Source organism: Hemicordylus capensis, chromosome 3 (genome assembly GCF_027244095.1).
Source record: "Hemicordylus capensis ecotype Gifberg chromosome 3, rHemCap1.1.pri, whole genome shotgun sequence".
Lineage (NCBI taxonomy): Eukaryota > Metazoa > Chordata > Lepidosauria > Squamata > Cordylidae > Hemicordylus > Hemicordylus capensis.
This window is the reverse complement of record NC_069659.1, coordinates 133,804,528-133,819,431: the sequence shown is the minus strand read 5'-3', so window position 1 is coordinate 133,819,431 and position 14,904 is coordinate 133,804,528. Positions and strand designations below refer to the sequence as shown.

General features: G+C 47.2%; 1 protein-coding gene across 4 annotated transcripts in view; it reads left to right on the top strand.

The window, feature by feature from the left end:
• Positions 1-14,904, top strand: part of TBC1D8 (TBC1 domain family member 8) — a 104,760-nt gene that overhangs the window by 76,483 nt on the left and 13,373 nt on the right. For all 4 annotated transcript variants that reach the window (XM_053309769.1, XM_053309765.1, XM_053309768.1 and 1 more), the window contains 5 exons: positions 1,047-1,241; positions 2,980-3,147; positions 5,540-5,690; positions 13,578-13,792; positions 14,123-14,240. In XM_053309769.1, the coding sequence (XP_053165744.1) occupies positions 1,047-1,241; positions 2,980-3,147; positions 5,540-5,690; positions 13,578-13,792; positions 14,123-14,240 (847 nt within the window). The remainder of the gene's footprint in view (positions 1-1,046; positions 1,242-2,979; positions 3,148-5,539; positions 5,691-13,577; positions 13,793-14,122; positions 14,241-14,904) is intronic.

Sequence of the window (14,904 nt, the reverse complement as noted above, 5' to 3'; positions counted from 1 at the left end):
TTCTTACACAGAATATAAGGATGCAATATTGTTTGTGAGCCAGGGTCCAAAGACCTACTTTAGATGTGCCCAAGGGTTTGAGCATGCTCAATGGTTTTTTTTTTTTTAAACACCTTTTTCTTTGTGGCAGGGTCACTGAAGCCCTCAGGGGTGTGTGGCTCAGGCTCCGGAAGAGCCCCGAGAGAACACCCTATGTCCATGCCCGGGTTCCAGAGAGCCCCGAGTCAGCACTCCCATCCTTTACAGGCAGTGTTTGTTGCCTGACAACCTTTTTTTTTGACATACAAAGGGGGCGTGGCCTCAATCTCCAAAGAGCCCGAGCAAGCTCTCCTCTGTCGTTTCAGGCAGTACTTGCTACCTGACAACATCTATTTCCCTCTTTCCCTCGCTGGAGGAAGAGAAAGGGAAATAAAAGGCTGTCAGGCAGCAAATGCTGCCCGTAAAGGATGTGAGAGCTCACTTGGGGCTCTCCAGACCCCGGGCGTGGGGTGTTCTCTTGGGCTCTTCTAGAGCCTGAGCCACACCCCGTGCATGTGACATCACATGCACAGGATGTTGCTAGAGGGCCTGCTGGGTGGGGGGCAGCTAGCCGTTCAGCTAGCTCCACGCCTGGCACATTGAACTAGCCAAGCAGTTCTTTGGATTTAGGCGTTTTGTCATCATGTCACACTGAAGCAGTGCTTCATCCACAGGATCTCTTTCCACGAAGAGAGGGAGGATTCCACTCATGCAAGGACCCCTTGCATGACTTCAATTATCTTTCTCTTTCTGTTGACTGAAGGAGCTCCCATTGGTGATGCATTGCTGCACTGAAACTTTGGATGTTATTTAGAAGCTATTACATAATTAATCTAAAGAAGCACACAAATGTTTAGGTTCTACCTTCAATACTTTCTCATTTACGAACTGAGAGCGCAAATGTGTATTCACTTCTTCTAATGTACCCATTATGCCATGTTTTCTGTTTTATGCTGAGACACTGGTATCATTACCAGAATATTTTTCTGTTACGTTATGAATAAATATAATATGTATATCTTTGACAGGTGGTTACTATTGAGAAGATGGAAGATACTAGCCTTCTTCCCAACCCCATCATTATTAGCATAAAAAGCAAGACAGCCTTTCAGTTCATTGAGCTGAAGGACAGGGAGACCCTGGTAGAGAATCTGCTTCTGCGCCTGAAGCAAGTGAAGACCAACAAACCCGCAATCCATAACAATGTGAAAAACAAAGATATGGTAATCAGTGTTTGACTTTGTTTAACTCTACATGGATTTGGTTTAACTGATATCTTTAGCTTCGAAAAAGGCTAAATGTATAGCCTAGAAAAATGGTATATCAATAATATACATTTATTGGTAGTTTCATTGCTTTAAGCTTAAGTATATATTTCATAGTATGAACATGCTGATCATGAGATGTGAGATTCACAGAAGCCCTATTCAGACATTGTTTTACCTGTGTACAGATGTCTGTACATATGCACATGGTTTTTGTGTAAGAGACTGTACTGTATCTGGGTACAGGTTCGATATACAGTATAGATAGGAAGTATACTGATGTGTTGAACAGAACATGTGACTAAGGCTAAAGGTAGTAGAGATTTGAAATGCAGGTCCCTTATGGAGGGTCCCATTTTGTTTTTTATCACTTCCCCTGAGAGGCATGAGTATGATATCCAGAGATAGGGAAGAAAGATTGATGCTTCAGCGCCTCACTTCTGTTAATATTGTATGTTCTTATCCATGATAGCACGGATAACCAACCTCTGAGGCTCTATGGCTGTTGTTGGACTACAGCTCCCATCATACCCAGCCATAATGGCCAATAGCCAGGGATTATTGGCCAAGCCTGCACTGGAGTGTTGTGTAAATGTAAAACTGCAACTCTCTTTAACTTTATCAGTCCCAAGAAACTATAGCTCAGTACCTAATTTGTCTGTAAGAATGCAATACAGGAAAACCTTGGTATTTGCAGGGTTTCCGTTCCCGGCTAGTGTTGCGGATACCGAAACCACGAATACCAGGTCATTGGGGATATGAAACCGCGGGGGTTTGCTTCCTAGTGGGGGGGGGGGCTGGGCCAAAAATTGGGAGTTTTTTGTTTTTAAAGAAATTGGCCAAAAATCTAAAAAGCACCTCTCATGGCGGCAAGATTGTGGTGGAGGCAGCGCATGTTATTTTGAAAATCGCCACAGAAGTGGCGGCAACAGTGGGGATTGGATAGATCCATTGGGCGCATTTTGTCTTGTTAAATTGCATGTGCTCAGAGAGGCTTGAAATGGGCTCCAGACTGGCACCCTTCTTCTTGGAGGAAGAAGGAGACCCTGTTGTTGCCTGTGCTGGGATCCCTGTTGCTTGGCCGCCTCCGCAGTGATTTAACAAGACAAAATGCACCCGGTGGATCTATCTAATGTCTGCTGCTGCTGCCGCCTCTGTGGCGATTTTCAAAGGTAAAATGTGCTGTCTTCGCCACGATCCTGCCACCATCCGCGATGATTTTTTATTGTAAACTGATGCTCTCCCTCCTCCAAGACCTTTACTTTAAAGGGGAATCCTTGCCAGATTCCCCTTTACCAGTATATCAGTGGCTAACGCCCAGAACATGGATACGTGAGTCTGTCTCCCCCCAACCTTTTGTATGCCAAGGTCGGGTGTCTGTTACCTGGCCATGGATACATGAAAACGTGGATGGCGAGTCAGCGATTAACGAGGTTCTCCTGTATATGTTGCTGAAAAATATATCTTAAGCAGGACAGTTCCTGTTATGCATAGGTTAGAGAGAGTCACTCTTTTATCTTTGCTAGAACTTTTATCTACAAGGACCCTTTAACTTTACTCATTTGCTATGGCTGCTGTTTCTTGCAAAGGTAGAAAAACTATTTTAATTTTAGTACTATCTAGCTGCTGCTGTTGTATCTCAACTGAATAGTACAATTTTCAGATTTGATTCTGAAAATGTTTACTTCTGTGACAGAACTCTCATTCATCATCCACCGACTATGAATTTGGAAACTTGGGAATAGTAGCTTCCCCAAGCAATGACAAGCATGAAAATGATATAAACAACAGACACTTACTGAATGCTGAGGCACTGAGTTCAACCTTTCCTCCTCCTGGAATAGATGGCCTGGATTTTAGGATGGTATGTAAAGCTATGTTTCAGTGGTAGGGGAACTTTTAGAAACATATCTTTAAATCACCTCTGAGTACCTTATGCTCTGACATACAATTAGAGTGAAGCATGAGCAATAAAGATGTTAAGGTTTTGGTACTGGGACATTCTAAATTCATCAGGAAAGAGGTAGGGAAAGACATGATTCTGGGCTATTGAACAAAGGCCTACCTTATTCTGCTCACATACTCTGCACACATCAATGCCTTTCCCCCTTAATGTTTATAATCCAAACTCCTCAGGACGTTCCCTTTCTTCTCTATATAGTGAGTGGTGCAGATGGGAGCAAATGCAGCCTGCCATGCTTGTGTGTACATGTGTGCATGTGTGTAGACACATACACATAGGGTGCCTGAGCACAGGGACGTAACTAGGGAAAATTGTGCCTAGGGCAAGCACTGAAATTGCGCCAAACTAGAAACATGATTTGAAAATATACATTCATTGTTTTCATTGACATTGTGTAATTTATTGATTACGAAGACATCTATTTAACAGATTTAGTAGTTTGTCATCAGTGGTAGAAGTAGTAGTAGATTTTCTGTACTGAAGTGTGCTACACACATATTAAACAACAACTTTATACTCCCCACCAATTCAAAAATTGGGTTAATGTTATGCAAATAATGTTCACTTGCCCAATGTTTTTGAGCATCCTGGTATTTCTCAAAGCTCTGCAGAAAATAAATCATTATGTGAAAAGCAATGAGTGAATAGCTTAATTGCTGCAAGCACTTACTGAACCAAGCAAGCAAGGAGAAGAATCCCAGCAAAATGAAGAAACATTTCCTAGTCATTTTTGACTTGTGGATCCTGAAGCAGACCTACTGGTATCTCTCCTCTTTGTTGGTTTAAACACTTGATAGTTGACATGCTGGGGAACCTCAGTTTTTTGTGAAAGAAAGCCATGGGGTGGCAGCATACCTTCCTGCCACCCCTTCTTGGCTGGAAGAACTTCCAGCAGTCAGTTGCTGTTAGTTCCAGCCTGAATGACCCCCCACCCCACCCATGCCAGGGCTACTATGAGCCCCCCACAAGTGAGCACTTGCCGTTACCGATGATGTGCTTTTTCAGGCAGTGTTTGCAGCCTGAAGGTGTCTATTCCCTTTTCTCCTCCTCCAGAGAGGGAGAGAAAGGAAGAATAGATGCTTTCAGGAAGCAAGCCCTCCCTGAAAAGAGCATGCTCAGGCTCTTCGGAGCTCGAGGCCATGCCCCCTTTTGTGACATCACAAAAGGGTGTGTGGCTATTGCAAAGGGGCATGGCCTGGAGCTCCGAATAGCCTGAGCAAGCTCTTCGGCGTCATTATAGGCAGGGCTTGCTGCCTGAAAGCATCTGTTCTTAAAGGGGAATAGATGCTTTCAGGCTGCAGACGCTGCCTGAAATAAATGGCAAGTACTCGCTGGGGCACGGCTCCCAGCAGCTTGGGCCAGGGCGCCGCGCACATACTCCGACCGCAGCCAATGGGAGAGCGCCCTCCCGCCCGTTGGCACCCGGACTTGGAGCAAGTCCCGCTTGTGGGGGGGTGCGGGTAGGCCAGCCATGGCAGCGGCAGTGGTGAGCATCAGCAGACGCACGGTTGCCCACGGGATTGAATGGGGGGGGGATAAAAAATTTTTAAATTGTGGTGGTTGGGGGCGGGGGGGAGGGGCATGGAAGGCATTTTTCACCCCCCTGCAATGGCGCCCAGGGCACATGCCCTCCCTGCCCCCCCTGGTTACGCCCATGCCTGAGCAACCTGTCTTTCTGCTCTATGATATTAAACAAGAATGATTTTTTCAAATTGTAATATGGGAATATTGTATATCCTGTCTCAGTTAGGTTTATGCCACAATTCAGTGTTTGATAAAGGATCATATGATCCCTTACTATTCTTGTGTCTTAAGAACATAAGAAAAGCCTTGCTGGATCAGCCCAAAGGTCCATCTAGACAGCATTCTGCTTCACACAGAATGTCTTTAAAATGTTATGTAGAAAATAGCTCAGTCTTTCTCTCTTTCACTCTATGCTATGCATGACTAAACCTGAATAATGACTTCCAAAATAGTGTGCTGCAGCTGCTTCCTTGTTGCAAAAGACCCACATAGATAATGGGTTATCCAAAGAAAGGTAGTCTTGACTAAGCACCACTGAAATCAATGAGACAAGTTAGTTGTGACAAACAAGTCCCACTAATAACTTAATAATGACTAGTTTTCTTTGGCTACAGCCCAGTGACAAAAATGTAGGCTTGCTCTCTCAAACCTATTTTTGTTTCCACATTCTGTCAGTACACATAAATAATAAACTTTGAATGAAAGACTATTTCCTTGCATTGTGATTTATATAAACATGACTGATTTAACACCATTTCTTGGCTTTCAGTCTAGGGAGCAAATCAAAGAGAGTCTGTGGAATGATCACTTTACTGAGTATGGCAGAACTGTTTGTATGTTTCGAACAGAGAAAATCAGAAAATTAGTTGCTATGGGAATCCCTGAATCTTTACGAGGAAAACTGTGGCTCCTTTTCTCAGGTAAGGATTTTTTAACATGACTTTTACAACACACTTGGCCAGTTAATTAACTTATTCAAGAAGCCATCAGTGAAAGCTCTCTGTGGTTTCACTTTGATTTATTGACTTACATTTTATATCCCGCTCTTCCTCTAAGGAGTCCAGAGTGCTGTACATAGTTATGTTTATCCTTACAATAACCCTGTGAGGTAGGTTAGGCTGAGAAATAAGTGACTGGTCCAGAGTCACCCGGTGAGTTTTATGGCTGAATGGTAAAAAAATTAACACACTCATAGAGCACTGGCATCATTTAGTACCTTTTCAAAAACCAAGGAAATTAAAATATCAAAAATCTTTCAGTTTAAGTTGAGAGTGAAAGTGCTTACAGTTTTCACTCATGTTCTAAAAAGTGTAAAAATTGCAAGGTAATAAATCACCTTAAGTTATGTGTTATATATAAGCAGGAAAGAGCAGTAAAATATATTAGGGATGTGCATGAGCTTTGGTGCAGCTGCCGGTGGGGCAGAGAGCGGTTCCCTTAAACGGCAGGTAAGGCACTCTTGACCTGCTTGTCCCCACCCCACCGCTTTTCCAGCAGCAGTGCCCACTCTCCAAAAGGCCGTGTACAGCGGTGGCATTGTTCCCTGCAGCCTCTGTGTGCTGACATTGTACAGAGGCTGCAGGGAATAGCACTGCAGCCACGCTTGGCCTTTTGGAGAGCAGGCAGCACCACTGGATAAGCGGCAGGGTGGGAACAAGTAGGTAAGGAGCTCCTTACCTGCTTTTTAAGGGAACCATTCCTTGCCCTATGTAGCTGGTTGGAATGCTGACGCGTACACATCCCTATAGTATATTATACTGGCTTTACAAATTACTCACACTTTGCCTTGGACTTTTAGCTTGATAGTGGGTTTGGAACAGATGCATCCAGGTCAAATTCAACAGATGCAGCCTCTCCAATTGCTTGCTAGAGATACTCCTGATGAATTTCTGCCCAGTGCATCTGTACAAGCCACAGTGCTTCCTCAAAATGCCACTTAGAGTAGTATATACTCATGCATAAGTTCAACAACCGCAGCAGCTTCACTTATCATTTCTCTAGTGAACCGTTATTTGTTCTCTATTCAAATGAAGGTACTCTTCCTGGTTTTGTGCCCTATGTTCCATTGTATTTTCTTGCCTGCCAATGCAAAATAAGTTTTATTTTGTTTCATTGCCTCAGCACTTGATGATACATTCCCTCCCCTCAAATAGCAGAAATTCAACCCACTTTTGGATGGACATAAAGAAGTCTGTGAACAGTACTCTGCTTATTTGGCTTGGTTCTAACTGGGGTAGCTAACTGCCATTGCCGTTTTTGCTCAGTGTCCCCTTCCACTTTCAGTCAAAGTGCCACCTCAAATTGTTTTGCTCTTGAATGTAATCGTAATATATGTTGTTACTGTGTCTAGTGTCCAACCAGGTCTCCATGGTATGTACCAAGTCATCATGTCTTCCAGAATAAGGTCTTGGATAGCTATGGTCTTGCCACTCACTGATCTGGCATTTAGTAGTGTTAATGATACTGCTCTTGGGTATTGGCAAACCACCCTGGACTGACTTTGGGGCTTGTGTGGGGAACCAGCAAATCTTAAAGTGAGCAGATCATTTCAGGATAAATTTGTGCAAAGCTTCGGTCTTGGAAATGACTGACAGAGTTGAAGTTCAAACACAGGTTTATTTAGGGTTTAAGGGTACAGGAAAGAAATCTTGATTAATAAGCAACACAGTATTATCTAATAAATCTAGTAGGCTAGCAATATAAATAGTACTGGATTAAGGCTCACATTTTGGCATGAGATCCAAATCAAATCCACTGAAGGCTGACCAGAGAAACGGTCGTAGAGAATAGCTTTAGACTTTAAAGTTAGAGAGGGGAGCAAGAGGCTTAAGAGCAGGGATTAATATACTTCATGTCCTTTCTGGTGGTGTGTTTGGACACTTGTTGCTTTACCGATGTTGACGGTTATCTTTCCTCTGAGACAGGCAGGAAGGTAGAATGCAGGAGCAGGGATCTGAGTGCCACTCGAGTGTCAGGGAGCCAGGAGAAGTTCAAAGGAGGTCTGATCTTAGGGACCAGTCTCTCAGCACAGCCAAACATGCTGCACAGATCAGGCCTGGAAGCAGGGCTGGTCTGGAGGTGAAAGGCATGATGGGTACAAGAGCCAAGGCACAGCAAAGTGGTATAAGCTGATGGCCAGACACACAAACTCGCAACTGGTGAATCCAGAGAAGCGACACTTTGCTTTGTAGTCTCAGGGACAGAAATAAGCCACATCTTGCCTTGGGGCCAAATGTTGACCACAACTTTCTGCTGAAAAGGGTGATATCTGTAATAAAAATACATTTTGTCCTGTTCAAACTTCACTGGGTGTGCTCTACCAGCACACTGAGGAAAATAGGTTGAGAAACCTGTGCAGGATGGAGTGAAATGGGCACATTAGTGCTTATCTCATGTCTTGATAGAATGTGTTACCAAGTGTATCTCCCGAGCCTCAAGCCAACCATTAACGCTTCTGTTAGAGAGCAATGAGTCTGCTACCTCTCTTATTCCTTCTTGCAAAGGTGATAAGATAGAGCTGATCCTGATGTGCCAACATGGAGGGGAACATTTGGCTATTTCTTGTTAGAAGAATGGCACTTAATTGACTCATGTCTACTTCAGCTTCCTCATCTGGGTTGAAATCAGAGAGGACAGCAGAGGAATCATCCTCTTTCAGTCGCGAATTAGATTTGACCTAGTTACCTTTCCCCATGCTTTCTGCCATGTGACATACCGCTGTGAGTTAGCTCAGGTGAGCAAATGGTGAACCCACGATTCTGTGAGTTCAGAGAGACAAAATAGAAACTACAAGCCTGTAGTTCCAAATTAGGTGTAGGGTGCTAGCTGGGAGCTCCCAAACAGGCTGACTTGGTAACATGGGGGAGTATTGCCAGGCACTTCTAACAACTGAGGGTGAATGAAGAACCAAAAGAAGGAACATAGGAAGCTGTCTTATACCAAGTCAGACCACTGGTCCATCTAGCTTAGTATTGTTTACACAGACTGGCAGAAGCTTTTCCAAGGCTTCATGCAGGAGTCTGTCTCAGCCCTATCTGGAGATGCCAGGGAAGGAACTTGGAACTTCTGCGTGCAGATCCTCTTCCCAGAATGGCCCCATCCTCTGTGGGCCCTACATCTTACAGTGATCACATAAAGAAGCTATTCAGACTAGCAGAAAAGAGGGAAACAAATTTAACCCTATTTCAAGCCTCACAGCAAACACACGTGCATTTGGTGAAGCCTCGGAGAGACTGACGATCAACTTTCACAAAGTTATCTTCAAGCAGTCAGCCACAGCTTGCAACGTCGGTCCTCCAGCACCCTGAGTGGCTAGGGGGGATCACATGACCCAAGGAGACCACTCAGAGGGCTCCAAGCTGCAGGCCCACTTTGTAGCTCTCTGATTGGTAGCCTTAGTTAACCCTTTCCTGGCAATTGCAGCACTGTCAAAGGAACTGAACTCTGTCCTGATGCGCAGAAGGAGAGAGAAGAGAGCAGCTGCAGCTGCCAACCAGCCCCAAAGAAAGAGTCACACACACCCCCAACACACTCCTCAGATCCAGGAGGGACACAGCAGATGCCCCCTGGAGCAATTGCCAGATGCCGATGAGAGCAATTGCAAGATGCCCCCATAAGTAGCCCAGGCACAAAGCACACTCCGTACACCACAGCATGGTTTGGGAAGGCAGAAGGGGGAACCTTCCCCTCGCCCACTCACCCTTCCCGCAGCTGTGGCTGTGGCATCCGTGGCACCCCACCCCCACCCCACTGTATAGTGTGTGTAGAAGGTAAAAGGGAGAACCCCCCCACTGCCGCCATAGCCAAGTGGCGACTCTGCCTCCCCATCAATCCGCCACTGCCACCCCTTGATAGCCTCTCTGGGCGTAGGAGGGTGGGCATGTGGGGGAGGGTGTCCCCATCACCCACCTGCCCTGATGCTGTCACTTGCCACTCTTGCAGTGCCAGCAGGGTGGGAGAGTGAGTGGCAAAGTGTTGCCCACACCTGCACACCCTCATGGGCACTGCTACCCTCTGCATCTTGATGATGGTGCAGAGCGTGGACGAGTGGATGCAGTGTCACACCAAGACAAATTGGGCACCTGGACTGCCCCCGCTGTGAGGCCCTCCGCAGCTGCTGTGAGCCCCCTGCTGCCACCGTGAGCCCCCCCCCCCTGCCATTGCCGCCATGAGGCCGAACCAGTGACCCTTGTGCGGACAGTCATTCCAGCGGTCACTCCCACTCCACCAGCAGATGGAAGGAGGAACCGGCGGAGCCCAGAGCGGTGTACTACATACTCAAGTTCCTCCTCACAACAACCCTGTGAAGTAGGCTAGGCTGAGAGAGAAGTGACTGGCCGAGAGTCACCCAGCAAGTCTCATGGCTGAATGGGGATTTGAACTTGGGTCTCCCCAGTCCTAGTCCAGCACTTTAACCACTACACCACGCTGCACGCAAGGGCAGCTGCAGGCAAGGTCAGGGACACTCCTGCTCTTGTCCAGTGACTTGCAGGGGACAGGAAAGAGCACAAAAATCCCCATTCAGCCATGATACTTGCTGGGTGACTCTGGGCCAGTCACTTCACTCTCAGCCTGACCTACTTCACAGGGTTGTTGTGAGGAGGAACTTGAGTATGTAGTACACTGCTCTGGGCTCACTGGAGGAAGGTGGGATATTCTATATTATTAATTCTTCTAGATGGGCCATGTGCCCTGTGGGGTGGCTGGAAAGCAGTTTGACAGTTGGATCGGGGGCCCTGTGAAGCAGCAGGGAGCTCGGAGGCTGGGGGCAGCTTCGGGAGCTGGACAGTTAGCTCTGCAGGCGGCAGATGGTTGGCTGAGCTGTGCCGTGAAGCGTCAGGGAGCAGGGAGCTTGGAGGCTGTCAGGCGAGCAGGCGACAGTCCCTGGCAGTGGCAGGGGGAAGCAAGGACTGCGAGACAGAGACAGAAAGATGGAGGACAGAGAGCACGAGCATGAGATTTGCGGGGGGGAGAGACTTGCGGGGGGCGAGTGGGGGGGCGAGAGTGAGCGAAAGCGTTGCGGGAGTGGCAAGAGACTTACGGGGGGAGAGCAGGGTGGCAAGAGACTTGCAAGGGGAGAGCGGGGGTGGTGAGAGACTTGCGGGGGGCAAGCGAGGGTGGCGAAAGTGAGCAAGAGCATTGCAGGAGTGGCAAGAGACTTGCGAGGGGGAGCAGGGGTGGTGAGAGACTTGCGGGGGTGGTGAGAGTGTTGCAGGGGCAGCGAGAGCAGGCAAGAGCGTTGCAAGGGCAGCGAGAGCAGGCGAGAGAGTTGCGGGGGTGGTGAGAGCGAGCAAGAGCGTTGCAGGGGCAGTGAGAGCAGGCGAGAGAGTTGCGGGAGGTGGCAAGAGCGAGCAAGAGCGTTGTGGGGGTGCAATGCTACAGGCTCAGTGCAAGACTACACAGATGCTCTGTGCAGGGTCAGCTAGTAAAATGTAAAATGAATGAATAGTATGACGTGTCTGTGCAACTATTCCCCTTAGGGGATAGGACTGCTGTAGGAAGAAGGATTTGAGCTCCCTGCCTGATATCTCTAGGTCGGGCTGAGCGGAAATCCTGCCTGAGAGCCTCGAGAAGCCACTGCCAGACTGTGTCGACAGTACTAAGCTGGATGGACTAATGGTCTGACTCAGTGGAAGGCAGCTTCCTATGTTCATATTTTCCCTTGGGCTCATTTGCAAGGTGCCTGCCACTTTAAAGAAGCTCAGTGCTGTTTGCTGGACCGGCTTTCCCCAAGCAGACTTCTGCTTGCTTTGCAGCCCACTCTGTTATCCAGGCTCTATGGTATCCCCGGGGAGGGAGCCTCAAGCAGCATCCCACAATGTTCCGTGGCTCCACACGAGCACTGGGAGGGGGTAGGCAACCTCCCCTGCTTGCTGAACCTGGTTTTAGAGGAGGGGCTGGGAACTGGGTGACCCTCTTTTGACAGAGCCCTGTTTGAGAGCTTGCCGAGGTTTCACACAGTAGTGCTAACCCTGCCTTCAGACCTCAAGCCCTGTTTTTGCTGGTCGTGAGAATAGCTTCAAAGTCTGCCATTCAAATGCAAACCAGGATGGATCCTGCTTAGCAAAGGGGGCCATTCATGCTTAGACTTGAACTGCCTTACCTCTCATCCCCTATAATAGCATATTCTCATTCCATCGCCATATCAGTGTCTGCCTACCAGTTCTCCAGTTGACTTCCTGGCCTGCCCAACTCTTTCTCCCATAGACATGCTCAAGCTCTTCAATTGTTAGGAAGAATACGTATTTAGAGTCAAGTTCTATCTTCTGGCTAGTGCTAGTGTGTCATAGAAAAACATTGCTGAATGTTAGGAACCATAGGAACCTATGTCATTTTGGCCGAGAAGTATTGTCATGGAAGAAGGGGGAGCCTGGACTAGTCACACCTCAACTGGGCACCCCTAACTTGGTTGCTTAAATAGGTTTTGCTGCCACCATCAGCCATTTGGGCTGACCAGGCCAGCGGAATGCCTGAAAAAAATGACGGCTCTCCCTGAGCCCACTATGAAGGCTTTCGTGTGTTAATACAGACTTTCCCCTTTGTAGCCCAAGAAAGGGGTGACCTCAAAAATATATACTGTAACATGTCCCAGAGCCTCTTCAGTAGCCTGCGGTCTGAGCAGTGATGTGGGAGAGGCAGAACACAGTATTTAACTCAGCACAGTCAGCTTTATGATAAAATAAGGATTAAAAATCTAGTTTATTGATTATGAAGCAAAGGAACAGTTTATAGGCTATTAAACATATAAAAACAGCTGTTCAAAAGTCAAGCAAGCTGTCTTAATCCTGACTTCAGGATGTTTTTAGGTCAGGTGGTTGATGAGCTTAGCTATGAAGGATGAAGTTTAAAACTAACCTTTATGTATGATTAGAAGGAACTCTGCATGCACCTCAGAGCCTACAGCCCGGACACTGGCAGGAGTCTACCAAGAGTCTACCATGGGGTAGAAAGGTTCAAATGAATGAGCTAGGAATCCCCTGTGTCTCTCTTCCATCTCTTTTTAAAGAGAGATTTTGTGTTTTTCCTGTCCAGCACAGGAAGCATGCAGAGTTGTGTTAATTAAGAATTTGCCCCTTTAATTTGCAGGGGTGGAACCACCATTGGGCAAACAGGTTCAAAGAACCCAGGCTACCACCAGTCAGGGGCCACGAGCATGACCCCAGACACACACACCCTGCCTCTGCTGTCAGACGTGGGGGTGTTATTTCGGTCCCAGACGTGGCTGCCCGGCCCCATTTGGAGCCGAAATCATTGGCAGCACAGCTGAAGTGACTCCCTGCCTTAAAGGCAGGGAGAGCCGCTCCTTGTCTCGCTGCCAACGCTGCGGGGCCGATCGATCTCCCTTCCAAACGGAGCCATGTGGCACCGTTTAGGAGAGAGATTGGCCGGAACAGCTCTCCCTTCCTTTAAGGCAGGGAGACACTCCAGCCGTGCTGCCAATGATTTTGGCTCCAAATGGGGCCAGGCAGCCACATTTGGGACCGAAATAATGCCCCCGCGTCTGACATCAGATGCGGGGGGCGTGTCTGGGGTCATGCTTGCTGCCCTGATTGGTGGCGGCCTGATTGGGCAGTGGGGTTTCCCATATGCAGATAGGGAAGAGAGGTGGGTAGAGGGCGAGTGAGTGACTGAGTGGGCGGGGGGGAGGGGGCGGGCAGGAGAGCGGCGGGAAGCGGGCGGGTGGCGAGGAGGGGGCAGGCACGCTCTCTCCCCGCCATGCGTCCTCTCCCACGCCCTCTCCCCGCCGCTCATAGATAGATAATTGAATTTGTAACTAATCTTCCATTTTGCATTTCCTTTACCTTCAGATGCTGTGACTGATTTGTATTCCCATCCTGGTTATTATGAAAAGTTAGTGGAGGTGTCCATGGGCATGTGTTGCATAGCAACAGAGGAAATAGAACGTGATTTACATCGCTCCTTACCTGAGCACCCTGCCTTCCAGAATGAAACGGGCATAGCTGCTTTAAGAAGAGTGTTGACAGCTTATGCATGTAGAAACCCCAAAATTGGATACTGCCAGGTAAAGATGCAATAGGCCCTCAATAGGTAGGTGAACCCTCTCATGCTCTAGAATCTTAGGCCTCAATGTGTAGAAAGAGATTGTTGAATATGAAAACTCCTATCTGAACTCTGTCCCCCTTTTATTTTTTTGTTAGGCATTGCCACAAGGGACAACTTGCCAACCTAATGTCTTAAAATTGGGATAATTTTAAATAGTCTTGTGAGCTCGTTCTTTTCATTGGCACTGAGACGTCTAAAAGCTTTAAAAAAGAGAGCGTGAGAATTAATTTAAGTGTTTTCGAAAGGTGTGACACTGCAACTAAGTTTTTCTTCTTTGACCTCCTAACAGTCCATGAATATATTAACCTCTGTTTTGTTGCTGTATGCCAAAGAGGAAGAAGCTTTTTGGTTGCTGGTTGCTGTGTGTGAAAGGATGCTTCCAGATTACTTTAATCACCGAGTGATAGGTGAGAGTCTTTGTCTCTGTTTTTATACCCCTGGGAATTAGCAATAGCAATAGCAATAGCACTTACATTTATATACCGCTTTATAGCCAGAGCTCTCTAAGCGGTTTACAATGATTTAGCATATTGCCCCCAACATTCTGGGTACTCATTTTACCGACCTCAGAAGGATGGAAGGCTGAGTCAACCTTGAGCCCCTGGTCAGGATCGAACTTGTAACCTTCTGATTACAGGGCGGCAGTTTTACCACTGCGCCACCAGGGGCTCTTACTCATGTGAGAATTGCTCATTAGGCCTATGAAAATCAGATAACCCAGGAGGCATTAGTGCATGGGACAAGTGCCCAGGGCAGCCTGTTGGTGGTGGGGCCTTTTAACTGACTGCCCAGCACTGACACAGGGACGGTTAGGTAGTGCAGCAACGTTCAGGAGTTTGGGGGCTTGCAGAGAGAGCTGAACTTCTCCCTGGGAAGCCTGCATGTCTGGGAGGATGCATGGGCTTCTCAGGATTGTAGTCCCACACAGAGGTTCTCAAATGGAAGTTCCTTCTTTGTGTAAAAATCATAAACATTGACAACTCAGTATTGTGAGATGACAGATACAAAAAGTGAGACTTAAATTCATAAATAAGCTACTGCTAGGCAGATATTGGTTGACAAGTCAAGATG